This window comes from Mycothermus thermophilus (genome assembly GCF_041956435.1).
Source record: "Mycothermus thermophilus strain CBS 625.91 unplaced genomic scaffold VTJ04scaffold_6, whole genome shotgun sequence".
In the NCBI taxonomy this organism is placed as follows: Eukaryota; Fungi; Ascomycota; class Sordariomycetes; order Sordariales; family Chaetomiaceae; genus Mycothermus; species Mycothermus thermophilus.
In genome coordinates, this window is record NW_027191432.1 from 598,069 (window position 1) to 625,941 (window position 27,873).

Here is a 27,873-nt window from a genome sequence, read left to right on the forward strand (position 1 = left end):
GAAGACCTCCGTCTGTTGTGCTGCCAGACAAGACACACGGACGTTTGCCTTCAGTTGTCTTTACAACAAGGCCGAGGCGGAACGGGAACAAGATGCATTTCAATGTCTCGGGTTCAAGACAATCCGCAGCCCTCCCCTCTTTCTCTCCGAGTCTCCCTCCACCACCAGTCACCGGGCACTGGGCACTAGCTTCTTGGGCAGACAACACCGAGCCAACCTGCCGGGTCGAGCACGGGCATTTTAGCGTGACTTTTGGCCTGCCAATTCCAAGTGCATGACATGCAGCGTTGTGTTCACTTGGGTGTGTTTCTGATGATCAGCGCTGGTTCTACGTAAGTCCTCCGTAACCATGTCCGGAAGAAGCAATCCTCCAAGAGTTGGACAACCATCAAGCAGGGCAGGGCGGCGGCGGTGTATCTCCCCACCAGGTTCCGAACGATCCGGCTGCTCGCACAGATCATCCCGGATTGCGTTGTGTTCGCCAAACAAAAGTTGCAAAACGGGTTTTTCCACATCGCTTGTGATAGGAACAACGAGTGCAACCTTGACTATGGATAACACGAGCAGAACACAACGAGGGAGGGACATCGTGATGCCATGACCCTATTTCCCATCCCACCTCGAAGATGAACATTATGCTGTGTGTCGTTGTTATCTTGTTGCCCCTCATACCTACCTAGCTCTCTGTGTTCCCAAACGCAGGGATAGCTACATGATGTGCTCGAGATATGAGGCAAACCATTGCGTATAACACAGCTTTGTTATAGCCACCCAATCCTGTCTTGACCTAGCACATGCGACGTTTTGGCATCTCCTTGCATGAACTGCAGAAAACACGCGGGACCCCGCAACGATGGAACTTTGCTGACAGCACTTTTACTCCGTATGAGTACTGACGGCGCTTCATGGGCTCCACCGCCTCAAGCAACAACACTACAACCAGTTCCTCTGCTCTGTACTCTAGACGCAATGACAGATGATGAACGATAGTATTAGCCTTCGTCATTCCCACGGCGCTGCGCGATTTTCCAGGACCTAAGCCCTTATCCTCTGGCTCAGGTTACACTCCAGCTTGCGCTCTGACCTCTCGACTGCACCTCCCGTCCGCGTATCCGTCTATCCGACGTCAGACATAAATTCCCTTCCAAACTCCTCTGGTGGGAGCAGGTTCCGGCGTGTGTCATTGCAGCGCGCCTGGTGGCGGCTCCGGCATGTCTTCTCACGACCAAGCACTGTAGAAACAATCTGCAATGTATGCTTCGCAGCTGCAAATCCGCTGCAATGCAGCATCTTGCGCTTCCGTGCGCCGAACCATTGAGCGCTTGAGTCGTACTACTATAGGTAAGTCGTCAGGTAAACATAGGTACAGATCCTGCAAGTGCCGGCAAGGGATGGCACACATACATACACAGCAAAGGACCAAGATCTGTCCCTTGGCGCAAATAACATTGAAGGTGTGTTTGAGCTGAGCAGGTTGCTCTCACCTAGGAACTGATATTCATAGGTAGGTACGTCGATCGAAGACCTGTGTCTCGATCTACTATATTTAAGATATGCTACCAGAACTCTGCTTTTCGGAGAAGTCCCAGGTAGTCGGACATTTATCTATTAGCACCCGCTCTCTTCGAGAGACGGACCTTCAAACCCGGTTTTGGTGCCAACTTGTCCGGCTCCCTGGAACCGTACCTGAAGTGTCTGGATGTTTTAGTATGTACTTCATAACTCTTTGGGGCCCGAAACCCGGAATCCGGAACCCCAATCTCCTCTAACCAATCGCTTTGTTTTGTTTGTTTCATGCTCTAACGAGCCGACCAAACATGTGACGAACAGCCTCAACGAGCCGGTTGACGTCTCAATCTATTATTCTGGTGATGACACCCAAATCCTCATTCGAACAGTCGTACTCTAGCCCGTGAAGAGTACCTCATCTGGACACACGTCCTCCAGTGAACAGTAGTCCGTAGTTGTCACCAAAAAGGGACACGAAGCCCAGGACTCCCAAGACTCAACATCATCTCATCTCTTGGGCTGGCTGGCTGGCCCTCAATCCGCCAAAGAGCAAGCAAGTAGGTCAGCCATTTATTTCATGACCAACTCGCCCTAGGTACCTGCCTTACCGGCAATCAAATTGAGTCCTTTCCAAATCAACACTTCGCCCATGGGATGGGATGTATTTCAATGTGCTCGAAGACTCAACAACAACAATGACAGCTGTCAGCCGGCAAGCAACGTTACCTCATCAAGTCACAAAACTGGAACTCAACCGAAAAACCTCTTGACTTTGACCATTTTGTCTTTCTAACCTTTTCCACTGGCTGTTCGAGTCGAACTACCTGAATAACTACCCCTTCAAGTCCCTTTGCCACCTCCAAAGCTATCTTAGTTCCCTCATCATCTTCAGAACAAGACGGAGAACCAAAACTCCGGCAAGCTCCCATGACCACGGCAAGTCAGCCGTCCCAATTCACTACCATCCCCCAAAAGACGCCTCTACCCAGCTCGCATCATCGACCACCTAGAAAGGTGCTTCATCACCGTTCATCTTCATGAAAAGCGTCAACCCCAAGAACTCATCAAGACAGGCCACAACCAACAGAAGCGAGAAGAAAGTCCAAGGTGGAAGGAAGCATCATATCATGCTTTCCATTTCCATTTCCATTCCATTGCATCATAAGCATCATTGACCTCATTCGGGTCTCCTTGATATCTCGTGTTAAGACGTTAACCTGCCCACCTGCCTTGCCTTGCCTTGCCTTCCCAGCTCCTGTCCATTCCCCCGGCCACCAAGAACTCCTCGCGACCCAGAGTACCAGGTAACGACCCGAACCAACTAGCCTGAGAAAAAGAGAAAGAGAAACGCACGAAAAAAGACAAACAATGTTGCTTGGGATCCTGATGCCGCCGGCCGATTGATGAGATGACGAAAATCCCTTTTCCTTCCCTTTCCTGACCGTAGAAACAGATAGAGAGAAAAGGCAAGAGACCACCAACCCACCCAGGTTATAGTCATACAAAACCGTAGACATGACGAAGAAACGGCGATCCTGGGGTGGAATGGCTGGGGTGGCTGGCTGGTATGACAAACTCACTGCGCTCCGGCAGCAGCAGCGGGCGTCTGGGTGTTGGTATCGCGCGCGCGATATCCACCACCACCGCCACCACCACCGCGGCCGCCGCGGTAACCCCTACCGCCACGTCCACCCCTTCCACGCCCGCGCCCGCGATAATTGCGGTATCCGCCATCCACACTCCCCTGTCCAAACGTCTCGATATTCTTCCTAGTTTCTTCACCCCTCCAGTGCGCGCCACCCTGCCTCTGGGCAGCGTTCTCGCGATCACGAGCTTCGCTCGAGATATTGTCGAAAAACGACTTTTGCTTGTTATATGCCGGCTCCACGGGGGCGGGGGCGTCCACCGCCGTCTCCGGGACACCATTTTCGCCTGTGGCATCACGCAACGGCGATCCAGCGACCGCCTCCTTGACCACATCTTGCTTGTTGAACTTGGCGTTGGCCGACTCGAAATCGAAATCAGTGTCGGGAATCTCCACCTTGCCGGGGCGGGGTCCTCCACGGCCGCGCCCGGCACCACCGCGGTGGTGATGGCCGTGATGGCCCGCGCGAGCGGCATTGATGCGCATTTCATCGACGCGCTTGGCCAGGTTATCCACGCCGTTGGAGTCCGAGGTTTGCTGCGGTGCGGACGACGCGGCGGCGGTCTGGTTCAAAGATGCCATGGCAGCCGCGACGGCTTCCTTAGCCGCCTGCGTCGCGTCACGGAGAGCAGCAGCCGCCGCATCGTGACTAACAGGCTGAGCAGCCGGCTTGGGCGGCTGGTTCTGAGCGACCTTTGCGGTGAGCGCGGCAGGAAGAGGGACAGCGGGAAGGATCTGGGTAGGACGGGTGCTCTTCGGGCCAGTCGGGATGGTGGTAGCAGAGGTTTGCGTGGGGAGAGCCTTGTTGTCAAGCGGCGCACCTGCCGGCTTGTCCTCGGTCTTCGGCTTCACTTCGCCAGGAGCCGTGGAAGGAGCGGCGGCGGCCGGTTGCCGAGGCGCTTGAGGTGGGACACCAGACTGAGCCGCGGGCCCAGTGGGCACCGATGGCTTCCGGTCCGCCGCAGGCCCAATCGGAGCGGGCTTCTGGGTCGGACCCTGGTTGCTCGGAGTCTGATTTGCCGACTGACGACCCTGACCCGGACCGCCTGGAGCACCTTGGAGACCACCCGGGCCGGGCTGGAACGGGTAAGGGTTCCAAGGGCCCATGGGAGGAAAGTCCTGACCAGGCGGGAACCAGCCCGGGGGAGGGTATGGCATGCCGCCAAACGGGCCGGGACCAGGGCCAGGGCCGGGGCCTCCGGCGCGACCCCAACCCGCCATATGCGGAGGGAAGTAGCCGAAACCGGGGCCACCAGGTGGCGGACCCTGTTGATTCTGGGGGCCAGCAGTGCTCTGGAGACCTTGGGGAGCTTGGGGTGCCGAAGGACCGGGAGGAACATTTCGTGGGCGAGCCTTGATTGCGGAGACATTGTCAGCAACTTTTCCAATGGCGTAACGGAACTCAACAAAGAGTGTGATGATGGCCCATAATCAGAAGGAAGGCAACGGAAATCTCAACATGGTGTTGTTTGCGCAGTTCAGACGTGACAAGTTTTACATCCGTAATAGTTCATCATGAAAGGGCCGAAAAAAAGAGATCTGAGATTGGAACACTTACACCAAGGATGGCCGGATCGTTGGGCACGGCGGGGGGCTTCTCCTCCTTGACCGGAGCAGGCCCCTCTTCGATCCTCAGATCCTTGACATCGGTGCCGCGAAACACGATGTACTCGTAGATTTGGTCCGACGGCGGGACGAACTCATCGGGGTTCGTCTTGCGGTTCTCGGTGCCGAATGAGCGGACATTTTCGAGCGAGACGGTCGAATCATCGGAGTTGATGCTGTGGAGTGTGCCCGAATAGCTGGAGAGGGAGAAGGGGCGGTCAGCAAAGGTGTTCGTTCAACAAGGCATCAATGGCATCGAAAACTACGTACCGAATATCGCTCCGGGATATGAGAGAGATCCTTGCCCTGCAGGAGATCGTCAGCGCCGGGTCGGTCGCAAAATGTCGATGGAGGGGTCGACGAACCCAATGAATTCGGACATGTTGTCGGGTGCGGGGGGTGATTGGTTTAGGGTAGAAATCGAGAATGGAAGAGAAAACTGTTAAAGTCGAGGAAAAGAAAAAGGAAAAAGTCGCTGATTCGAATAGAACGGATGCGATTACGAAAGAGGAGGATTAGCCAGCCACCCAGGGCATGGTGTGGACTGTCGGGTTGTTGTTGAGGGATGAGGTTGAAATTTGTGTGGTGTTTGTTGGATGTTGGCGGCTGGGAAGGGGAAGGCGAAAAAGCTGACGGCCTGAGCTCGCACAAACCCAAGAGAAAACTCGGCTCAACGCCCGTCCAGCTTCAGCCTCCTTTGAGAGGTGGGGCACTTTCCTGATGTGGCAAAGCCTGAGCCCTGCACCGGAGCCTCAACTCGCCTCAGCCACACTCCACTGTGGACGGGCCTCAGTTATGCAACCGACCCCACTCGGCCACAGACGGTCGAGGCCATCTCAGCAGCCACATCAACAGGAGGCTAGATCGACCGTCTGGCCGCAGAAAAGATTGACATAGGTACATTGGATCGACCTTTGACGCAATCACCAATTTATTGTCTCTACAGACTGTCTTGACGGTCAAACTGCTGTGTTATTCAGGCAATCATCAGGTATTCATACTGTAAATTCCAATGTGGTACTTATCCAAACATGCCGTTTTGAACCCAAGATGATTCCGCTCTGGCTGTGTTCTCCGTACTCCAAACTCCATGAATGCAAACTCCCAAGTGCACACTCCCTTTCTACCTAGATCCCTCTGACATGCCAATTATAAAATGTACCGTATGCGACAACCCGACCATCATTACCCGTTCATATGCGCCATCCCATCCCAGTTCACCACCTCGGCTGCTGATGCAAGAACGGCTGCGTGCTTGAATTTGACCAATGCGACGCTCCCGAAAATCTCGAATTCATGCTGCTATGACTTGGGTGATCCGAAAACCTCGAATTCATGCTGTTATGACTCGGGTAATACGTGAAGCCATACTGGGATGTGTGCTGTGGCGGCGGTGGTGAATTATATCCTCCAAAACCTCCAGAGTAGTGACCAGGCGGAGGAGAAGGAGACAGCCTGTCCGTCGGCGAGTAGGGCGGGTCTTGAGCAAGCCCGCCGCCCATCTCGTAGCCGCCTCCCGCGTCGCGCGGAATGAACCCCGTCCCGCGCGGGCCTCCATAGCACTGGCTTTCGTCCGGTTGAGGGAGTTTGTTGGGATGCGTGCCCGTGAAGCCCGGCTGACCGGGAGCGGGTTTGACCTTCTCACCCCAGAAGAGGCACCCAGAGTCGGACCACTCGTCGATGATGTCGACGATGGTCTGTAAATGGCCATAGGATGCTGGAAGGTAACCCTTGGGACGCCACAAGGACAGGAGCGTTCCGAAAATGGCCGTGATGAGCGAGAAGCCCGAAAAATAAAAGATTTGTGGTGGGTGCAGATTGACACCGAGTTGGTACTGCATGTTGACGGCAAGACCAAACATCCAGTGGACGCCCGACTTCAGGATGAACAGGAAAATTGTCTGCCAGGAGGTCAAGGCGGCAAGGAGGGAGCTGTAGCGCGGGTCGGTGCCGCGATCGCCGATGAGTTCACGCCACACCTTCTCGTCGCGAGACAAGTTGACGATCAGCTCGGCGCAGTGCAGCGAGAGCGTGACGATGGACTGGATGAACAGAACCAGCAAGACGCCGCCGAGGGTGCCCCAGGGGCCCTTGGCGCTCCAGCCCATGTTGAGCACCGACGTGCCATCGGTGCATTGCCGCGTCTCGCAGTTGGTGTCCGTCTTGCCGGTGAAGACAGGAAGTAGAGACCAGGACCGGCCGTACACGCCTGTCCTGCTGCCATTAAGAAGGTACCCATAGGCCGCGCCGCCCGCGGCGCCACCGAGGATGGGAAGTATCCCGAGGAGTATCACAATACGTCTGACACGGAAGTGCGCCGAGAACATTGACCTCTGCCTCCGGCGGGGTTGCTGAGCCTGTCCTGGTTTTATTTCGTAGTCATGGACGCTCATCATGCATCGATCGTCCTCTGGCACGAGGCGATGGCCATCATTCTCATCGAGGCAGGTCCTGGCAACGATGAGGGGATTGGAGCTCCAGGTCTGAATGTTGGTGCTCACGAGGGCCCAGGTCGTGATGACGGCTTGCAGGAAGAAGCCGACGCCGAGGGCGAGAAGCGCGATGGCATTGATGTGGACACCGTTGGTGTCGGCCTTATCGTAGGCCTTGCCCAGGACTCTCGCCAGTTCCGGGTTGAGGCTGATGAAGATGAGCGACGTCGCACCGTACGAAAAGATGATGCCGATGAGATAGAGAGCATTCGCGATGAACCCGTTGGGGGGACTCTTCTTGGCCGCCGTTAAGAGACGAAGGTTCGAGTTGAATTCGAGTTTGGCTTCCCTATGCAGCGCCCATCGTAGAGAACAGGTGTGGATGTAACCCATGCAGTCGTTCAAGAGCGTGACTAGAGCATGCCGGCGTCAGCACCGTCGCGGACCGCACGGCAGAGGTGGACGGGAGTTCAACGTACCAACCATGTTGAGCAAGAGGGGAAGCAACTCCTTCCAGGTTGTGGCCATGACAAGCTGCGTCGTTTCGCCATCGCGAAGCTCTTGGTACAAGGTGAAGCTGCCAGCAACCAGAGTGACAAAACCCACGATCCAACTCACGACTAGCCCAAAGACGCACCAGCCTTTGGTGATGCTGCTATCGTCGTGGGGTCGTCTTGGCTGGTAGTGTCTCAGGTGCGCCATGGCGTCCGTCCATGGAAAACCGATCGGGATGCTTCACCTTCTCCTGGAAGGAGAGAAGAGAAAGAAGACCCCCAAAATTAAAAACCCACGCGGCAGAGGATGGGGGCGGGTACGCCTTCTTCAGAGCCTTGCGCCATTCTGCACGATGCGGATGTGTGAGCTCAGCCCCAAGGCCCTGCGGCTTCAGCTCACGGCGCTAAGGAGGAGGCTCCCTGTGGGAGCGGCCTGGACGTGGTTCCAGAGAAACCCAACCTAGCCACATAGGAAAGGGGGACAGGTGCCATCGATCCCCATGCCATCAGCAGGATCATGACCGTGAGGCATTGATGCAAGTCCCTCTGCAACCAAATGCAGAGGACCCTACGACCCCGCCTCGTCGACGCCCAGGAGTGGTTCACAACCACATGGACAAGCGCTGCAGTGCATATCAGCCCATCGCTTCCAGACCTTGGGGCAGTCTGAAGGGTATGAGACGCGGAACCCAACAAGTCCACTGTTTGAACAAGCTTATCAGCCCCGGCCCTGGCAACGGTAATCAGCACATCGGGTAAAAGTCAGATTTCCCGTCGATCGACAAGTTACGGTGTAGAGTGAAACGGCAAGGCTGAAGAATGGTTGGGGCCGGAGATGCTGGCCGGCGAGCTGAGAGAGGAATGGCGGCGAAGGGTGTATGGTACGGTATGTTACAACTGTGGGACGACATAATGCCCTCGGAGAAGACGGACTTAAAGGAAGAGAGATGTGTTATCAGGCTCAGATTCTTATTAAAATCATTCAGAATGTTGGGCTGCCCTCTGAATGGCACAAAGGATCTCGATCTCGGTTCTTGGTGTTGAGAAGGGAGGCCGCGGTGATTACCTCTGGTACCTCAGGTAGGTTGTTACGCCCCGTGTAACATGAATGGACCTCCGCCCCCACTTTTCGCCTCAGACAAAAAACCACTGTCATCGCCGAAAGTGTCATACACCGGAACACTCCGTAGTTGAAGTCACAAAATTGCCAACGCAGACGTTATATCAATGCGCCGGCGTTGATAAATATTCCTATCCATAGACTTTACATGATCTACATCCTCCCAGCCTGACGCCAAGTCTTCCAAGCCCCAGCCACAGTCAAGACAGACTAAATTCAGCCTTCCTACTCCGTTACTGCCCCTCCACAACTACTCGAACCTTGGACCCACTATCCCACCATCCCACCATCCCACCTTCGCCAGTTTCCAGTTCCTGAGCAGACATCTTCCAGGTTGCTGCTTCGACAACATCCAACAACAAAACAAACATCGCCATGGCGAGCAGGCAACTACGCAAGCTGCGCCAGCAGCAGGAGCTGTTGGGTCTCCAAAAAGACGCCGGGAACGCGAGTGAGGAATCCGAGGATGAACCCATCGTTGCAAGACCGCGGGGCACCATGTTCTCTGGCTTCGCAGCTCTCGGGGACACGGGCGACAACGACGACGAGGATGAGGACGAACAGCAGCAAAAGAGCGACGTCGATGATGAACCAGCGCCCGAAGTTCAAACCGCCGCCAAAAAGAGCAAGAAGAAACCCAAGAAGAAAAAGAAGAAGGCGAAGCAGTCCACAACACCAGCACCCGAGCCGACAGCAGAAGAGCGCAAGTCGCTGGACGAGATTGACCAGGCCCTGGAGGAGTTGCGGTTGCAGAGCCAAACGCAAGGAAAGTCTGCGACATCCTCCTCCGCTAGCAGCGAGACACCGAACCTCAATAACCTGTTGCGCATCAACCTGCAACATCTCAAGGCCATGAACGAGATGCGCAGGGTTTTTGGGAAAGCCATGGACGTCGCCGAGACGGAGGAGCGCACCGAACAAACCCGACAGAGGCGTCGCCTGCCCGAGCAGGTCGACCTCGAAACCTACCTCAGCGCCCGCGCCGCGAACCTGGGACAGGGGCCGCCGGCGAGCAAGACAATGTTTGACACCATACTTCGCACCAACCCGTTCATCGAGGGCAAGAAGACATGGCCCCGAGGCACGGCTTTAGGACTCAAAATGGTGCGCGTTACTCAGGGGCAGCAGCAGGACGAGGTCGAGTTCGCCTTTGCCCACGACCAGAACTACGCCGAACTGGAAGCCGACTTCTTCGGCCTGGTCATGATGTACGACCCCATGCAGATCGTCCACTTCCTCTATCGCTTCCCGTACCACGTGTCCTCACTCATCCAGGTGAGTAAAGTGGCGCGACAGGACCAGAACTCGGCGCTGGCAGCCGACCTGATCGAACGCGCTCTGTTCACCTTTGGCCGGGTCAGCCTCAACGAGTTCCGCAAGAAGCTCGAGAAGGGCCAGGCGCGTCTGAGTTTCGCCCGGCCCGAGAACCGCCAGTTCTACCTGGCCGGCTTCAACCTAATCCAAAAGCTCGTCCTCAAGGGCACCCATCGCACGGCACTCGAATGGGCCAAGCTCTTCCTCAGCATCAACCACGACGACCCCTACGCCATGATCCACTGGATCCACGTCCTCGCCATCCGCTGCCGCGAGCCCAAGTGGTTCATCGACTTCTGCAAATCCGACCTCGTCACCTCCAACCTCAACGGCGCTCTCTACACCAAGCAAACCCTCCCCCTCGCCTACCTCCAACTCAACGACCCCGCCACCGCAAAATCCACCCTCATCCAGGGCATGGAAACCCTTCCCTGGCTCTTCAGCTCCCTCTTCCGCGCCCTCAACCTCGACACGCCGCGCTCGGTATGGGGCATCGTCCCGCGCGACCCCGAAGAGGCCCTCTACACGGACCTGTACATCCACATGGCCAAAGACCTCTGGAACACGCCTAACCACATCGCCTTCCTCCGCGAGGCGGCCGAAGTCGCGAAACCCCCGCGCGATTACGAATCCGCTTTGCCAAAATGCCCGCAGGTCTCCCTCGCCGTGGCGAGGTTTATTTATCTCGACAATACCCCGGAACTCATGGCCAAGGTGCCGCGGCTCATGCTGCACACGCACGAGCCGAACTTCGACTTTGATCCCCTCCCGCCGAAGGAGGAGGAGAATGTTTTTTCCAACGAGATGCAGAAGATTCCGTGGAAGATCAATTCGAACAGCAGCGTCCCTAGCAGCAGCGGCGCCAGCGCCGCCGGTGGTGGGGGTGGTGCTGTTGGCGGAGTACCGATGGCGGAGTGGTTGCGGCAGCGCATCGCGCGGCTCTGGGCCGGGCCCGGCGCGGCGAGGAGGCGCGGACAGCAACAGCAGCAGGGTGATGAGATGATGGATTTGGGCGACGATGAAGCCATGGAGTGGGCGCAGGAGCAGGAGGCGATCTTGGAGCAGCTGCGGGCAGAGGGGAGGTTGCTGGATGGCGAGGATCTTGACCCGAATGCGATTCGGGATTTTGATTTTGATAGGTTTCTGGCGGACAACGCCGCCGGAGCGAATCCTGATGCGGATTCGAGGGATGAGCAGGTGCTCAGGAGAATGCCAGGGGCTTGGGGAGATTGGGATGAGGATGGCGGTGATGAGGAGGGGAGAGAGCAGGGGACGGGGGAGGAGCGGAGGTAGGAGTTGGGGTGTACGCTGGATGAGGTGAAGGGTGGTGAGCGAGAGGAGTTTGTACAATGAGTGAGCCCAGGTGTAGAAGGATGTTGCCCGATCTGGACTTTCTTTTCTGCTCTGAGCCTGCATGCATACATACATAGGTACTCGGTTTCCAGTGAGCGACTACCGAGCTTTGAGTCTCTCACCTTGGGTTCCAGAGTGCCTTTTTTTTTTCTCTTGATACCTATCCATGGAATATCATCATGATTGAGGGCACAGGAGAAATAAAAAAGGACGGGGTCCACAAGACTGAAGATTCCATAATACAAACAAGAAACTCCCCTCTTTGGGTACCTAGGAATATCTGGAGTGTGATTAATAAGGAATGGCGACTTGAGAACCGGAGGCTGGAGGTCAGACGTGAGCAGGTTTCAGGTTGGCGACTGGATCGGAGCTTTGTTTGACTTGAAGCACCCTTTGGACTGCTTTGTATTGCGTCATGGGTGACATGGTGCAATATCGACTTTCGGTGTGGTCAATCCGACGGCAGAAATGGCTCTTTTGCTCTTCCCTCGAATGGCGCAAATGCCTCTCTTCTTGGCTGCCAGTGACACAACGGTTTGTCCTGTGAACGGAATCTGCAATCTCCATGCCAACTGCAACCTGTCCGACCGTTGCAAACCCACTGTGCAACGGTGCATTTGTCACCCAGGTTGGCCCCTCCCCTCATCAGACTCCCCCCCCTGTTCACTGCCCCTCCATTGTCCATCCTCGGCCCCTCCATTTCGCGTCGCGGGGCAAAGCTCCGTTCCAGTTTCCCCATCTCATCTTTTGCACTTGAACCACCATCTCACCAACGGACACAAGTCTGTAACGCCGGGTTGATTACTACTACTACTACTGAGCACTTTGTGCCTGATTCCGTGCTTATAAACCAAACCTCCCTCCATAAACTTTCCTCATAACTGTCTTCCAGACACTTTGCCCACCGCCTCCTTTTTGACCTGTTTCCTCTTTCTCCGAAGAGCTACCCCACCACACCGCGCCGATCTTGTCGGGGACACGTTTTAGTCAGCTCAATCAACCACCGTAGATCGGCGGCCCCTGTTTAACATCAACAAATCCCCCAATTTCCAACAACACCAAGTTAAACCAAGCCAAGAGCACCGCCAAACAAAATGGCCGACGCTGCTGCTGCCGCTGCTCCCGCCGAGCACACCTACGAGTTCAACGTGACCATGTCCTGCGGCGGCTGCTCGGGCGCTGTGGAGCGCGTGCTGAAGAAGCTGGAGGGTATGTCGACAACTTCCATTGCCCCTATGTACCGTCTCATACCTATCACCCTTAGAATGCGCGACACCGGGGTTCCCGAGGCTTCTTCTTTCTCTTGATAAGCCTCTCTGGAGCTGAGTGCTTGGGCCATGCACAACCCAATCAAGCATAGCAGAGCAACTCACAGATAGGTACTGACATGACCAAACAGGCGTCAAGAGCTACGATGTCTCCCTCGAGAAGCAGACCGCCACGGTCGTCGCCGCCGACACGCTCTCGTACGAGACGGTGCTCAAGACCATCGCCAAGACGGGCAAGAAGGTGACGGCTGGCAAGGCGGATGGGGAGGAGAAGTCGGTTGAGGTTCCTGCCGAGTGAAGTTATGAGTGAACGAGTGAATGGGTGGGTAGATGAGTGAAGGGAAGTGAGACATCTACCTCAGCTGGTGGTGGAAGTGGTTGGTTGGTTGACTAGCTGAGGTGGTTAACTGAGGGGTTGTGAACAATAAAGTGTCGAAAGGATTGGCTTGAGAAGACGGGGCTGCAGGAGAAGAGGCATTAGGTTGTTTGCAATTCAGTAACCAACCCCATCAAACGACACAACGAGGCAGAGTTGCTGAAAGTGTATGATCTCCTGTTGGTCTGACAGCAAGTTGCTCGAGCTGCGTCTGCCACTAGCACGTAGGCGGCTGAATGTCACAGCGGCAGCCAGAAGTGCTTGTGTCTGCCCTTGGAGGAGTGTCGAGACGAGGTACCAGACAATCCAAATCCGGAGTTTGACAATGACTGAACTACCTATAACCGGGGGATCCCCAAGTTCACGAGCTGTTCGTTATTCGTTAGAGGAGACGTCTGAGCGGTTGTATCAGGCCGCCAAACACGCCATCGAGCAGCACGACCAAAACAGGGCTCCCAGCCTCTTCGAACAAGATGAGCGTTATATACCCGCTTTTCTTCGAGTTCCTCTAATATACGGCTGCCTTCACCCTTCAGTGAATTCAAGACTGCCACAATCTTGTCGCGATTCTCTTTCATCGCAGCTGTTGTTGTTGTTGTGGAACTTTGAACCAAAATACTTGGACCACAGTTCACATACGACAATGAGTGTTAAAAATCGAACTTGAGCAGGATAGTTGGGCGGAACGGGGGAGAAATCGAGAAGCCTCGCTCAACTTTGTTGGAGGTCGGTCAGATTAGTTGGAGGATGACAGCAATGCCGTGATCGCCCTGGGCACACCAGACCCATCCGTGGAGGGGAGGAAGTTATGAGAGAGTTGATGAGCTGTTAAGCATCAATTCGTCTTCCGAACCACAGAACAGGGATCCAGAGCGCAGAAGACAGTACTACCTGATCAATGCCTGTAGTGTAGCCACCACGGGTTTCTCCGCCGCTCAAGCTGTGGCGTCTGCAAGTTACCTAAATTTGGCAATTGAGCGAACATATCGTCACAGCTGAATGCATCCCCACTTCGTCTGCCTGCGGTTGAAAAAGGGTTATAAGGATTGTTGGAGACAGCTACACTAACTACCTACGTCTTCTTGCGTCCGTCAGAGGCTTATAATCCCAACCATTTTCCAGTTTTGCTTCCCACAGTTTCCGTTCACTCCCTGTCCAGAAAGTACCTTCGTCAGCAGCGCACAGCACCGTATTACCCGGACGACAACAGAGCTCCAGAAATGTCAAATCCCGACCCCAAAGCGAGCGGCATTACTACTATTCAGGCCAAACCCCTCATTGCTCCGAGTGAGATCAGGCGCTTGTTTGACGAGAAGATGAAAGAATTGGAACAATTACTTGAGGCCGCTGAGGAGGCCAGGAAGCAGGGCAATGAAGAGAAGGCTCAAGACCTCGTCGCACTCTTGGAATTCAAGCAGATGGAGTCTCAAGAGCGTGAGTCTGGTGTCTCCCTTTTGCCCTCGCCCTCCCCTCTCCCCCGAATGTCTTTATTTCCGGTCTCATTTTCGAGTCGAGTGCTGATCAAATCCACCATAACGACAGTCATGGCTAAACACGAGAACGTTATTGAGCTTTCGAGCCACATGTCGCAGCAATTTGGACGTATCCTCAAAGAAATTCTTCAAAGAATGTGAGAGTTGAGCGACACCAGCAACATCACCGCGACCCAAGCGAGTGATGAGGCGCAAAAGCCCGACAACACACCTATAGGAGAGAGGAAGTAATGAGGAAGGGCATATGGCTTTGTAGGGAGACAACGAGAAAGAATTAGCAAAACAGGAAAGACGCTGATGATATTCATTACCTGGTACTATGGCTGGTTTGTGAAAAAGTGTTGAAAGAAGTGATGATGGAGACAAACAGGCCCTGAAATTCATCCGGCCTTATGACGTAAAACCACATCTTGATTGTTGCGAACTTTCTGTCCCCCTATCCCCATGACCATCTTTCAGCCGGCCACAATAACCTACCTATTTTGCTCATAGCGTGTGTGGACATTGGGGTTCCTTGATGGTTGAGTTATCCTTCTTCTACATTCGAAGCCTCAGAATGGAAAACCTTTCATCTAGCTGCAGGTCTTTGCTACACCACGAGTTTCTCTGCAAGCCATCGGAACGCTGTCAGCTGAACCAACATCATCACATCTGCACGTCCTGCTTGCTCTATACGAAACGAGGTTAGATACATTTCACATAGCAAGCTGAACCCCCTCAGATACTCGATCCAGGTAGGTACTCGGAGCCGTCCGTAGGATATACATCAAGCTCTGCCTCCAGTTTAATGGTGGGTTCCGTATCCTATCCTACTAGCCGCTTCTCAACACCTTTCTTAAGACACACCACGAAGTAGACAAAAGAACAACTCCACGCAATGTCCGGAAGCGACTCAGAGATCATCGCCCAATTTGAGGCCCTCATCCTCAACTCCAAGGACCCCATTGCCAAGGAGTTTCGCGAGGAGGGGGCTAAGCTCTTGGTAAAGGCCAAGGCGGGTAGCCAGGCTGCTGTGTCCAAACTCAAGGAGCGTATGTCACATGCCTTTCCCTAATAGTGTCTGGTTCCTTGTTGTCAGGAGGGGTGACAGATAAAATGTTTGTCTGGTTGAGACACAACTTCTCTTCCTCATATGACTCTTGCTTATTTCTATATGCTTCACGAGTCGTGATGTGATGGTCGACCAAACGCTGACAAACTCTCACACAACCAGTTATCGAAGCGTACCTCAAGAAAAAGGAAGAGGCGAGCCTCAACCAACCCACCACGAACCAGCCAGATCCGACCCCGCCACCGGTTGACACCGAAACGCCTAATAACGACAACAATAACAATCCCATTCCCAACCATGGGGGTTATGATCGGGACCGCGAGGAGGACCCCGACGGCCCGAAGAACGATCAGCCGCTTCCCTCCGAGACGGACAGCGGTGGCAACGAGACAAACACTCCAGGAGATCCCTCCACCAGACCTTCTGATACCATAGAACCACCACCGCGGCATTGAACTGGAACCGACAGCACCAGTGGTTCGACTAGGTAGGGTAGGCAAGGTTTGCAGTGTGGTAGCTAAGGGGGTAATTATGATATGAATGGGTGGTCTGTGCGGCAGGTATCTGGGGAGGAGGGCATGGAAGCCAGTAGGTTGCAATTCATTGAGCCCTGCGAGATGTAAGCGTGAATCGAAGCACTGCTCTATCTTTTATCTATCGGTGTGCATTGCAAAAGAGCTTGGAAAATACCAAACCAACATCTCTAAACTTCTCTCGCCCCTCCAAATCCATCCAAACCACCTCCAAACCAAGCATCCTCCTCCTCTACTCAGACTTGAGGTACTTCCTCAACCCCCTCAACCTCTCCTTCGCCTCCTCAAGCACCTCATCCGGCTTGCACACGGCAAACCTCAAATAATCCTCCACAATATGCGCGTTGGCGTCCGTGTAGAACTCACTCGGTGGAATCGCCGCCACGCCGAGCTCGTTGATCAGGAACCACGCCATCCTGAAGTCCCTTGGCCTGTTCGCCACGTGCGGCGGGAACTCGTACCCCTCGGGGATCTGCACCTTGTTCAGGTTGACCATGACGAAATACCCGCCCTCGGGCTCCGAGTAGGGGATGCCCAGCTCGTGCCAGATGGCGTTGAACAGGTCCATTTTGTGCCGCATGTCCTTGATGGACTGTTCCCAGAAGCCCTGCGGCCCGGCCTGTTCGAAGCCGATGGCGCAGGCTTCTTGGAGCGGGGAGACGGAGGAGTAGCAGATGCGCGTGTGCGCCGCGGCAACGTATTGGATCAGGTGCGGCGGGCCGATGAGCCAGCCTAGAAGAGGTGTCAGTTACCCGCAGCGTGAAACATGCAAGCACACAAACATGGCAGAGTGTGTTCAGTAGCGAAGAGAAGAGATGCTCACCAACACGCCAGCCTGTGGCATAAAAGTTCTTCCCCGCCGACCCAACAGTCAGGGTAATTTGCTCAACCTCGGGAGAGAGGGTGGCAATGCGCGTGAAAGGCACATAGAACAGGCGGTCGTAGACCTCATCGGACAGGATGATAATCTGGTTCTTGAGGCAGATATCGGCGATGCGCTGCAGCTCCTCGCGGGAGAAGACCTTGCCGACGGGGTTATCTGCTCTGCGTGTTAGCTCAGACGTACAGAATGAGAGACTTAGATGGGGAAGACATACGCGGCGTGTTGATAACCAGCATCTTAGTGCGCGGGGTGATGGCGCGCTCGAGCTCGTCAAAATCAATGGTCCACTCGGCGGCCGAGAGGGTCTTGACGGCGCCCTCTTTGGGCGGATGCATCGGCACATAGACCACCTTGCCGCCGGGCATCTCGATGTTGCTGATGTACTGGTCAAAGAAGGGCTCAAAGACGATAACCTCGTCGCCGGGCTCAATGAAGGCCATGAAGGCGCTCAGCATGCCTGGGGAGATATGTCAGTCAGGGGTCATGGAAAATGATAAAGCAAGAACAAACCTTCATTGGCACCGGTGGTGATGGTGATCTCAGTGTCCGGGTTCAAAGTCCGTCCCCAGAAGGGCGAGTAAGCGTCCGACAGGGCCTTCTTGAGACGCGGCCTGCCCCTGGTTGGGGCATATTGGTTGCAGTCGACGCGGTCGAGGGCCTGCTTGGCTGCGTTGAGGACAAAGTCTGGCGGGTTGTAGCCGAAGAAGCCCTGGCCCATGTTGACAATGGGCTGGATTGGTGAGGCGGCGGCCGCCTCATTGACAACGGACCTGTGGACATTAGGAGGCGCTTGTTTAGTCATGAGACTCCTCTACATAGGACGCTAACTAGTTGAGACTCAATGGCCTCAGATAGATCTCAAGCAGGAAATTCTCACCACACATCTTGCCGCTGGCCGCGCACGCGGGCGGCAGGCTTCAGCTTCTCAGTCATGACGGGCCGTGATACGTGGAGCAGGCGTCTCGCGGAGTAAGTGACGGCGGGAGTAATAGTGGCAGTGAGAGGCAAATGTTGTCGCCGGGGGAGAGCAGCGCGGAGAAGAGAGCGCACGGCGAGTGGAGCACTCATGAGGAACCCGTCAATTCTGGTTGCACTCTACTTGGGAGAAGAAAGAAAAATAAGAATAAAACAACATCAACACCACTCGACGGTACAAATCAATTGAGCTTACTCCGACGGCCGAGTCCCGGCTTCGCTTTGAAACGGCCAGAGCCGGGAGGTCGAGATTCCACCAGAAACAGTGACGACGGAATGTTGGCCCCTTTGACGCCGTTATCGGATTTAGGTTCCAGGTTGCTGAGAGTGGCCATGTCTCAGTCAACGGCAACGGCGGAATGCAAACAGTGAAATTCCACTCAATTGCGCAATTCGGCTCGGCGGGGGCGGGATGGAAGTCCAGAGTGGGGCACGCAGAACACCCCACTTTCCCAAAAGAGATCAACCTGAAGCACACTTACATGCATCAATCGGGGGCAGGATACTCGACAGATGAATATCCATCCACCACCGCGCAGACGACGATGAAGTAGACGTCGATGACGGATAGGCTTTTCTTGACGCTGAAGCAAATAAATGGGCTTGGAATCATAGGCGAGTAGATGACGACGGGATGTGCATTCTACCTAGGGTTGTCTCAATTTTGTTTGGCTGCCGTCTTGACCGTCTGAAGTCGAGGCGCTCACGTCACTCACTTCACTAGTCACCCCTCTTCAGTTACAAAACCCTACAAGGCTTAAGTTCCGTCTGATTTCACGTTCACCGACGTCAAGTTGAGGTGCACGATTAGGCCTAAAAAGCGTACACCAACCTGTGTTTTCGACCACCGTCTTCCCCCACCCCTTGTTTTTCACTCACTCTCCAGCGAAAAGCACATCGACAGCCTCCCACTTCACCGTCGGATCTGCCTCGCCGGCGACCCTGGGCAGTGTTGTCCATCTTGTAATTTTATCCTCTCACCGAATTATGAACCCCGCCATTCACCATGTCGTCCCGAATCACTCCCAGCAACTCACCCTGGTTCCAACCGCGAGCGGAGCCAATGTTGCCGTACTCCCCGTCCATCCCAGTTGCGTCGCGGATGCAGGATCTTCCCCCGCAAACGGTTAGCGAGTGGCACGAGAGGATGTATCCCCAGATGGGTTACGTCGTTGTTCGAAACATCCGACTCGAAGATGCGGCCGCTGCTGCTCGTGAGGCAATGACGATGACGGCGCAACCGCTGTACGGCGAATATGTCAAGACGGGTGAAGGGGATGTGGTGTTCAAGCCCAGCGCTAGGTTTGGAGGATGGTGAGTATTCTCTCTGAGAGTTTTGTCAATATTGTGTTTCCCGGTCGACCAAGGCTCAAAGGAAGGTTGTCTGACTCACCTTTCTGCTGGGGTTGGGGTTCTCGTTGACCATTTTTCTTTCTCACACATGCCTCACCCAATGGCTTGGTCATCGACATGCCTTCACTAACGTGGATTCACAGGCTGCAGGGCGTTCAGAACTTTCTGCGAGAGCGTAAGATGACTCGCGCAGCGTCGAACCCCCCACAGGACGAGAAAGCCAGGAGCGCCTGCCAAGCTCCCACAGGCCAGAACAACCCGATCCCGACTCCAGATATGAGAAAGAGGGAAGCCGTAAGCGTCGACCGGACCCCAAGCTTAAGGTATCTACTTCCGCTAACAGGGCAAGAACAAGAATGGCGAAGACGCCATTTCCCAGCGTCCAACCAAGCGAAGCCGTGTCGGCGCTGCTCTCCAGCGCACCATCTCCCACCTGAATCTTCACCGACAGTCTGCAGGCTCCTCCGTCGTCACCACGAGCACCACTACTGCGTTTCCTAGCACGCCCCTCGCCAGAACCTTCAGTCCGTTCTCCGTCTTCTCCCGCTGCTCGGGTACCATGTCGGCTGGGTCTGTGCGTACCCTGAAGATCTGTCTGGTTGGTGATCCTGGTGCTGGAAAGTCGACATTCCTCAAGTAAGTTTCTACTAATTGATTTGCTGCTGCTGTGCCTGCTGTGGTCGCCATTGCGGCGATGCTAACATTGCGGGATGAAGCTGGTTGGTGACCAAGGAATACAATCCGGTAAGAAGGCTCCCCTCCTTTGTAGATATTGAGAACAAGGCTGATACAAAGAAACAGTATCTCAAAGAAACCAAAACATCCTACTCCAAGACGATCCTTTGGACTTGCTACGACAAGACTCCCGTCAATATCGAAATCTGGGACATTCCCGGGACGCAGGTCCGCGGTAACGGCATCTGCGAGTTGTCATCCAACTTCTTTCATGCGGCCGTGATCTGCATGAGCTTGGAAGACAAGGTCAATGTGAAAGGCCCATCGGTGATTGTATGTTGCATTGCCAATTGATGAGCAACAACAGCGAGCCACCGCTAACATACAGCACAGTGGAGACCCAAGCTCAACATGTCCCTGCACGACCAGCCTGTGTACCTTCTGGGCATGAAATCCGACACAGATCCTAAGGCGAATCTGAAGCTTCCACTGGCGTTTCTTCCTCAGAAGGAGGTGGTGACACGCAGGATGGTATACTCAAGAATCTCTCCAGGAACTTCGTTCTCTCTTTCCCTCAAGCATTCTAGCTAATTCACACCTGTCACACAGGCCGAGAGCCTTGCCAAAGCCATTGCGGCCGACCACTACGTCGAATGCTCCACGCTTAAGGGCGAAAATGTGGAAGAGGCCTGGGGTGAGATTATCAACCGGGTGCTTGAGCGCGTCGTGGCGCAGGAGAAGTCCATGAAAGCTCAGCGCAAGAGCGAGCAGCGTATTGGAAAGGCTGTGTCTGGGATGCTGAGCAAGGTCATGCCCGGGAAGGACAAGGATAAGGAGGGGAAGTGAGTTTCGCCCTCACCCTCGACTTTTGTCCTTATCTTGTTCACCTCGGTTGTCTTTCCGTTCTTTTGCTGTTGGTTTTCTGTTCTGCTCATGATGATGGAACCGGAAAACGGTGGGCAGTAGGGGCAGAGTACAGGGCTGAGGTTGGATTCAGGTGGTGTCCTGAGGTAGGTGTTTGGTGTATTGATTGACCGTAGTAACACTCCAAGCGGTAATATGTTGGTAGGACCTTTTGTAGCATCAAGAGCATGGTGTTCGGCTGGCCAGACTCGGATCACAATGATGTCGTGGTGATGGTGATGTTTGCTTTGGTGCATGTGGATGCCTCTCAACTTGCATGCCAAGCCAGAACCCTTGCACCCTGTTGATCTTGGCGTCTCGGGCATCCACTGTCAACCCTGACGTAACCCTGGGCTGGGTTTCCAGCCGCATCGCGAATCGTGCCATGCATCATCAACACCAAACACCAATATCTCGAATCCTCAACTCTCAGCAGCCCCCATTTTGGGCTGGCCTATCCAACTCGCCAAACCACAAGATTCAGGGTCGCTGTAAACCAGACATGCCACCGTCATAATGAGTGGAATCAGCAGGGCCGGTTCCACCCGTCATGACGGGCCCTCCTCGGCCTCCCAACCGTCAGCATCCTCGTTGTCCTCGAACCCACTAAATTCGACTCTCTCCCCCCAACCGCAAGATCCCCGACCTCCCCAATCCCTACCTACAAGTCGGCCATCATCAGCCTTCCTACTCCCCTCCGCGCCGCCACCCCTCCACATCACCATCCGCTTCAGCACCGCCCTTCCCGACCTCCACCTCGACATCCCCTCCCCACACCAAACCACCGTCGTCGCTCTCAAACATCTCATCCGCGGCCGCCTCGCCGCCGACGCCGAAGCCGATGTCTCCGCCGGCAAGCGCCCCGACCATGCTCCTCCCTCCCCCGCCGCCCAGGCCGCCGTCGCCCGTTTGCGATTTATCCAAAACGGCCGCATCCTCCCCGACGGCTCTGTCCTGTCCGCCGTGCTACGAGCCCCGCCGCCGCCTCCGCCAAACCAATCCCCCGATCCGAAAGGCAAATCTCCCATCGGCAGCCCCATGCGCGCCCAACGCGTCTTCATCAACTGCAGCATCGGCGACGCCCTCTCGCAAGCCGAGCTCGACGCCGAGGCCGTCGCGGCCGCGGCACCCCCTCCTTCTGCCTCCACCCCCTCGACGGCAGGGACAACCCCCCTCCGACCATCCTCCGTTCCAAACCTGGCGACGGTGAATACTAACCACCTCCTCAATCCCTCTCCCTCTTCAGCACCCAACGGACCAACCACCACCACCGCCGGACAACCCCAACAATCCCAACCCCGCCGCCCGCAAGGCTTCGACCGCCTCTCCCAAGCCGGCTTCACCCCCTCCGAAATCGCCACCCTCCGCGCCCACTTCCGCGCCATCCACACCGCCCGCTTCACCCCGGACACCATGCCCTCCCCGGATACCCTCCGCGCCATGGAAGATGCCTGGTTGGATGGCGATTCCTCCCTCTCCTCCTCCGCTGGTGGTGGTGGTGGTGGTGGTGGTGGTAGCATATCATCCTCCCAGCCTAGGAGAATAGGAGGACCGGGAACGGGTCCGGGAGGAGGGGGGTGGCTCCCCCTCCCCAACCCGAGCGGACCCATCGATCAGGACGAAGACGACCACGAGCGCGCGGCGGTGGCGGCCGCGGCGGATGACGCGTTTGGGCTCAGCGCTGTGGCGGGGCCGTTGATTCAGGGCATGCTGATCGGGTTTGTGTTCCCGTTGGGCGTGATCGGGTGGCTGGGCAAGGAGGAAGGGGTGTGGTCACGGAATACGCAGGTGTTTGTGGCGATTGGGGTCTTGTTGAGTTTGAGTGTCGGGGTGGTGAGGGGGTTGACGGGAGAGGGGTAGTAGGGTTAGGTAGGGTAGGTAGGGTAGGTAGGGCACGGCTGATGATGGATGGTTTGGTTCAATGTTTTATTGTTCGGTAAAGGATGGATGGGATCTCTTGATGTCTTGGCTTGGGCAAGGAGTTGGGATGGGCTGGGCTGGATGGGTTGGGATTTATACTCTTTATCTGGTCCTCGGGATTCATGATCTGGAGGAGTGCTGGGGCATGTTTAGGTTTCGAGATGGGTTAGGCGGTTGGTTCTTTTGTTGGCATGTACATACGGGAGTATACCCAAGGGGCTGACTTTGGCGCAACATAGACAGTTTTGGGCTTCCACAACTGCAGAGGATTAGACTCTGTTGTCATTTGTCATATACCTATTACTTGGTCGAAAACATCCAGTAAGCTGCCAGAGCGTGGATGTCTGCCAGAGAGAAAGAGACAGATCAGGTGCACTGAGACACCGTCCCCTCACTCACCAAACAACTGCATGAGGTACTTACTACGTACTAGTAGATGGTGCTCTCGAGACATCAGATGGGCTCCTGCCTCTCGCTCGGATCTTGCCGAACCAGGACACACAAAATATTCGACGTCAACGAAGAAGGAAAGGAGAAACAAACAAGAAAAAAAGTGGGTGATGGCGCGCTTTCTTCTCCAGCGGCCGTTTCAATTCCGACTCGCTCCGCTGCCTCTTCCATTCAGGGGGCACGTGTTTCCGCATTCTCAACCAGGCAGGGGGACTGGGCTTCAGGCTGAAGGTGGAAAGGTGAATACAGCCAGCGGAAGGATGGGAAGAAAAATAAACACACCGAGCACCTCACGATGCACGTGGGCATGCCGGTCCTCCCGCCGTAACGTAATCATCCAAATCCACCCAGTTCAGGCCGTCACCGGCCTGGCGGTGTGAGAGAATCGAAACAGCCCCTGAACCCAAGCCATCAAAGGCAGGGCAGGGAAGGGCAGGGCGATGAAGCCCCCTCGAGCCTGAGCTGGGTGGACCAGGTAGGTGAGAGAAGAAGGGAACTCAAGTCCCTCGTCTCTCCCACCTGGCTGGCAGCTAGGCTTGTCCTTGCGCTGTTGATGCGGCCATGCGTGTATGCATGCCACAACAGCGAAAGGCAGCCGCCATCATCTACCTAAAGACTCTAACACAAAGAACGCTAGGCTAGAGGGTGCTACCTACATGCGACTTTCCACACAGAATCCCTCCCCCTCCGCTTCTCTACCGAGGTATAAGTCCAACATGGATGGAGTCGACTGGCAGCAAACTCCAGGGACTCGAAAACAAAAGCCACACATATCTTTTCCCATACGTACCATCCACACCCAACGCCGTATGCGAAAGAATCCGGAGGGCGAATAATGCTGACCCAACCGAAAACAAGGAAAAGCAAGACACAAGGCCACACAAAGTACGCGAGCACTGTGATCAGGGCGGCGGGCAAGACCACTCCACGCCACAACCCTTGTTTGCTCACAAGTACAAGCTGTTGAAGGAGACAATATCTCTGCGGATCTTGGTCAAGCTCACCTCGAACTTTTCGCGGAGCTCCTCGCTGCCCATGACCTTGGCGGCCTCGGCCATCTGGCGCAAGAGCTCCTCGAGGCGACGGAACAGCCGAATCAGGGAGCCTTCGTAAGCATTAGTCATTTTGCTAGGAATCAACAACTGTTAGCATATGTTCCACAACCGTTGAGTTCGTAGGGGGAGTAAAAACATACCAAACCTCCGAAAACGGCCGTCCGTTCGCCCACGCCAACACCGTATCCACCAACTGCCACTTCAAGCTCTGCACGTACTCATCCTCGTTCACATCCAGCTTGCTCTCGGCGCTGACCTTGGCGATGACGCGGGCGTGCTGCTGGATCACGCGGAACGGCTTGGCCAGGTCCTCCTTAAGGTCCGGAGCCTCGAGCTTCTCGTCAAAGATGAACACGCTCAGCATGGCGGCGCAGACCTCGGGCGTCAGGTCGTTGAAGAAGCGGTTGAACAGCAGCTCCGCCAGGAGCAGCTCGTGGCCCTCGGTCGACGAGATCTCGCACGCCACGCGCGCCTTCATCTGCACCACCTCGGCCTCGTTGATGAACCCCAGCCTGCGCAACACCCGCTTGCGCGACTTGAGCTCGTCCAGCTGGGAGATGCTCTGCAGCTTGGACATCTCGCGCTTGATCGCCTTGATGCGTTCTCCAATCGCGACCTTGGCATCATACTGCGCCCACAGCTCGTGCAGCAAGGGCGAGTTGTGCAGCGGGTTGGAATGGAGACGCGACTCAAGCACTTCGATTTTGCGCGTCAGCTTCTTGAAGGACTCGTCCTTGATCTTCATGCCCTCGATAGGATCGACGTTCGGGAGCCCGTCAGGGAAGCGTTGGAGGACCTCCGAAAGCAGGTTGGCAACATATTGCCGATCCTGAGCGGTCGCGACCTTCTGCGGTACCTTCATAAGAGCCTGAGTGATGCACTTGACGCAGCTGAGGAGACAAGGAACCACCTCCCAGCGGCCTTCGTCACCCGGGGGCGGAGGCACCAGGCCATCAGGTACGGCTTGGTCGTTGCTCTTGGGACCGGGGCCCGTGTACGGGGAGTCGGAAGCAATCCGGAGCAGCACATCGATGAAGTAGCACTCTTGGGGCGGGTAGTCTGGCTCTCCTTTCTTGGGTTCCTTGCGTTGCCGGAAGTCGAGGACGACACCATACCCGTAGTAGGTGCCAGTCGGAGTCTCGATTTGGACGACACGACCAGGCTTCATGAACTTGAGGCAGTGGTTCGGGTGCTGAATGACGCGACGGTGGTCTTTCTGGTAGGTCATAAGGTTGTCATGGATGTCTTTGTACTCCTTGATCGTGCTCTCGTCAGGAATTATCAAGGAATCGCGCTCGTGCTGCAGAGCCCTGAGTTCCCGCTCCAACTCGGGCAGCTTGGACGAGGTCTGGAACTGCAGGAAGCAGCGCTCGAGCATGTACTCGGGCGAGACAGCCTCAATGCGCAGTAGATTGAGAATCATGTTGTAGCCGAGGCAGAAGGCCGAATTGAGACGGTCCTGCTGGCCAACAACGACACTGCGGGCGACGTCGGGCTCGAGCTTATCATCAACCATCATGATGACAATACCCCGCTCGTCGAGACCGCGACGGCCCGCGCGGCCTGCCATTTGGATGTACTCGGACGAAGTCAACGGACGACGCTGCACGCCATCCCACTTTGTCACCTGGGTGAAGACAACGGTACGGGCGGGCATGTTGAGACCAATGGAGAAGGTTTCGGTGGCAAAGAGGACTTTGATCAAGCCTTCCTGGAAGAGAATCTCGATGGTCTCTTTGAGGATGGGCAGCAGGCCCGAGTGGTGGACGCCGATACCCCTGCGCAACAACGGCAAGAGGTTGCTGATCTGGGGCAGGTTTTTGTCCTCATCCGACAGCTGCATGACCGCGTTCTCAAACACCTGGTTCACCATGGCCTCTTCATCAGGGGCGTTGAATCTCATAGATGACGTCTTGATGGCCATTTGCTCGCACTCGCGCTTCGCAAAGTTGAAGACGATGACGGGGTGGAAGTTCTTCTTGACGATCATTCGGATAAGGCGCTCAATATCGGACTTTTCCTCGGGGTTGGCGCCGGTGTCAGTCTTTTTGTTCTTTCCGCGGCCCTTCTGCTTGGCGGACCAGTCGGCTGGGTCGGCGCCCTTGCTGGCCTCGATGGAGGCCATGGCCTGGTTGAAGTTGTGCTCTTTGAAGTTGCCCTTCTCGTCCACGATGAGGTAGATACCCTTGCTGCCCGATGGGAAGAAATAGTTTTGCAGGGGGGTCGGACGGAAATCGGTGTAGACGACGTGGCAAGCCTGGCGATGGATCTTTGCAATCCACTCGGCGAACTGGAAGGCATTGGGGATGGTGGCGGACAGGAAGACATAGCGCACCTTGTCCGGGAGCAGAATGATGGTCTCCTCCCAAACGACGCCACGGGTCTTGTCACGCATGTAGTGAATCTCGTCGAAGATGACCCAGGCCACCTCGCGCATGATCTCGGAACCGCGGTAGAGCATAGAGCGCAGAATCTCGGTGGTCATGACGAGGCAGCTGGCGGTCGGGTTGATGGTGACATCACCCGTCATCAAACCGACATCGCCAAACTCGGCATGGAAGTCTCGGTACTTTTGGTTACTGAGAGCCTTGATGGGGCTTGTGTAGATGACACGCTGGTTGCGCTTGAGGCACTGGGCGATGGCGTACTCGGCGACGACCGTCTTGCCGGCGCTCGTGTGCGCGGACACCAACACGCTCTCATCACGCTCAATAGAAGCCACGGAAAGCGCCTGAAAGGGGTCGAGCTTGAAGGGATAGGTTCGGGCCGGTTCGGCGGGGGGTTTGTGCTCTGACAAGGGGATGTACTCGTAATCGAGGTCAGGAGGGAGGGCGACTTGATGTTGGACGTTGTGAGAGAGCACAAGAGGTCCTTCGTCTGTGGCTGGCGCAAAGCCTTGGGCTGCGGCGACCTCTCGTGACTCGGCGGTCTCGAAAGTATCGGTCATAATGGGGGCAGCCTCGGCATCGACTTTCCGGCGCTTGTCGGCGGGAGCCTCCGAGTCGCCGTTCGCTGGTTGTTCATCTTTGACATTGACGTCTTTGACAAGCTCGTCTTGATCATCATTCTGGATCTTTGGCTGCTGGGGAACCACGCCATCACTCATTTCAACATCAGAGTCAGCCTTGCGCTTAGGGGCGCGAGGTTGCTCCTCGAAAACGGCGAAGAGATCGTCCATGATGGTGGTATTATGAGAAGTGGTTGCGATCGGTCATTCGTCGGTGAGTGGTGGCTGGGAAACGGATCGGGAGGGAAAAGAAAAGCGCCTGAGCAGTGGATTGCTGTGCTTGGGTCAGCTTTTCTGAGGCTAGAAAGCCTATTTTTGAAATCGGTGATGGCGGCCGAAAGATGGCCTTGTTCTGGTGTTGTGTTCGTCGATGTTGCCGAGAAAAAAGTTGGGTTCGGAATGGAAATCTCATCTTTCTGCCGCTGCGCAAGACCCGCTTTGTTTGGGCGGTGAGTCGCT

The 27,873-nt window shown here is 55.5% G+C and overlaps 11 protein-coding genes across 11 annotated transcripts; 6 read left to right on the forward strand and 5 right to left on the reverse strand.

Annotated features, from left to right (window-relative positions):
- Window positions 1-2,573: 2,573 nt before the first annotated feature.
- VTJ04DRAFT_8614 (uncharacterized protein) lies at window positions 2,574-3,026 on the reverse strand (the record flags this gene model as incomplete). The annotated part of the gene is made up of 1 exon (XM_069367070.1): window positions 2,574-3,026. One exon carries the CDS (start codon window positions 3,024-3,026, stop codon window positions 2,574-2,576), a length of 453 nt encoding a protein of 150 aa, XP_069215435.1.
- A 59-nt stretch (window positions 3,027-3,085) lies between these two features.
- On the reverse strand, window positions 3,086-5,141 carry VTJ04DRAFT_8615 (uncharacterized protein; the record flags this gene model as incomplete). Its single annotated transcript, XM_069367071.1, has 4 exons — window positions 3,086-4,507; window positions 4,713-4,956; window positions 5,030-5,065; window positions 5,125-5,141. The coding sequence occupies 4 exons, from the start codon at window positions 5,139-5,141 to the stop codon at window positions 3,086-3,088; spliced, it is 1,719 nt and encodes a 572-aa protein (XP_069215436.1).
- An 835-nt stretch (window positions 5,142-5,976) lies between these two features.
- On the reverse strand, window positions 5,977-7,893 carry VTJ04DRAFT_8616 (uncharacterized protein; the record flags this gene model as incomplete). Its single annotated transcript, XM_069367072.1, has 2 exons — window positions 5,977-7,604; window positions 7,671-7,893. 2 exons carry the CDS (start codon window positions 7,891-7,893, stop codon window positions 5,977-5,979), a joined length of 1,851 nt encoding a protein of 616 aa, XP_069215437.1.
- A 1,287-nt stretch (window positions 7,894-9,180) lies between these two features.
- On the forward strand, window positions 9,181-11,412 carry VTJ04DRAFT_8617 (uncharacterized protein; the record flags this gene model as incomplete). The annotated part of the gene is made up of 1 exon (XM_069367073.1): window positions 9,181-11,412. The coding sequence occupies one exon, from the start codon at window positions 9,181-9,183 to the stop codon at window positions 11,410-11,412; it is 2,232 nt and encodes a 743-aa protein (XP_069215438.1).
- Window positions 11,413-12,566: 1,154 nt separating this feature from the next.
- On the forward strand, window positions 12,567-13,038 carry VTJ04DRAFT_8618 (uncharacterized protein; the record flags this gene model as incomplete). Its single annotated transcript, XM_069367074.1, has 2 exons — window positions 12,567-12,681; window positions 12,872-13,038. The coding sequence occupies 2 exons, from the start codon at window positions 12,567-12,569 to the stop codon at window positions 13,036-13,038; spliced, it is 282 nt and encodes a 93-aa protein (XP_069215439.1).
- Window positions 13,039-14,336: 1,298 nt separating this feature from the next.
- Window positions 14,337-14,750, forward strand: VTJ04DRAFT_8619 (uncharacterized protein; the record flags this gene model as incomplete). The annotated part of the gene is made up of 2 exons (XM_069367075.1): window positions 14,337-14,550; window positions 14,659-14,750. The coding sequence occupies 2 exons, from the start codon at window positions 14,337-14,339 to the stop codon at window positions 14,748-14,750; spliced, it is 306 nt and encodes a 101-aa protein (XP_069215440.1).
- Window positions 14,751-15,486: 736 nt separating this feature from the next.
- On the forward strand, window positions 15,487-16,115 carry VTJ04DRAFT_8620 (uncharacterized protein; the record flags this gene model as incomplete). Its single annotated transcript, XM_069367077.1, has 2 exons — window positions 15,487-15,640; window positions 15,823-16,115. 2 exons carry the CDS (start codon window positions 15,487-15,489, stop codon window positions 16,113-16,115), a joined length of 447 nt encoding a protein of 148 aa, XP_069215441.1.
- Window positions 16,116-16,425: 310 nt separating this feature from the next.
- VTJ04DRAFT_8621 (uncharacterized protein) lies at window positions 16,426-18,144 on the reverse strand (the record flags this gene model as incomplete). Its single annotated transcript, XM_069367078.1, has 5 exons — window positions 16,426-16,925; window positions 17,017-17,232; window positions 17,291-17,533; window positions 17,587-17,846; window positions 17,954-18,144. The coding sequence occupies 5 exons, from the start codon at window positions 18,142-18,144 to the stop codon at window positions 16,426-16,428; spliced, it is 1,410 nt and encodes a 469-aa protein (XP_069215442.1).
- Window positions 18,145-19,114: 970 nt separating this feature from the next.
- On the forward strand, window positions 19,115-20,925 carry VTJ04DRAFT_8622 (uncharacterized protein; the record flags this gene model as incomplete). The annotated part of the gene is made up of 6 exons (XM_069367079.1): window positions 19,115-19,365; window positions 19,548-19,698; window positions 19,748-20,040; window positions 20,121-20,412; window positions 20,473-20,610; window positions 20,689-20,925. The coding sequence occupies 6 exons, from the start codon at window positions 19,115-19,117 to the stop codon at window positions 20,923-20,925; spliced, it is 1,362 nt and encodes a 453-aa protein (XP_069215443.1).
- A 573-nt stretch (window positions 20,926-21,498) lies between these two features.
- VTJ04DRAFT_8623 (uncharacterized protein) lies at window positions 21,499-22,842 on the forward strand (the record flags this gene model as incomplete). The annotated part of the gene is made up of 1 exon (XM_069367080.1): window positions 21,499-22,842. The coding sequence occupies one exon, from the start codon at window positions 21,499-21,501 to the stop codon at window positions 22,840-22,842; it is 1,344 nt and encodes a 447-aa protein (XP_069215444.1).
- Window positions 22,843-24,299: 1,457 nt separating this feature from the next.
- VTJ04DRAFT_8624 (uncharacterized protein) lies at window positions 24,300-27,585 on the reverse strand (the record flags this gene model as incomplete). The annotated part of the gene is made up of 2 exons (XM_069367081.1): window positions 24,300-24,480; window positions 24,548-27,585. The coding sequence occupies 2 exons, from the start codon at window positions 27,583-27,585 to the stop codon at window positions 24,300-24,302; spliced, it is 3,219 nt and encodes a 1,072-aa protein (XP_069215445.1).
- Window positions 27,586-27,873: the final 288 nt, after the last annotated feature.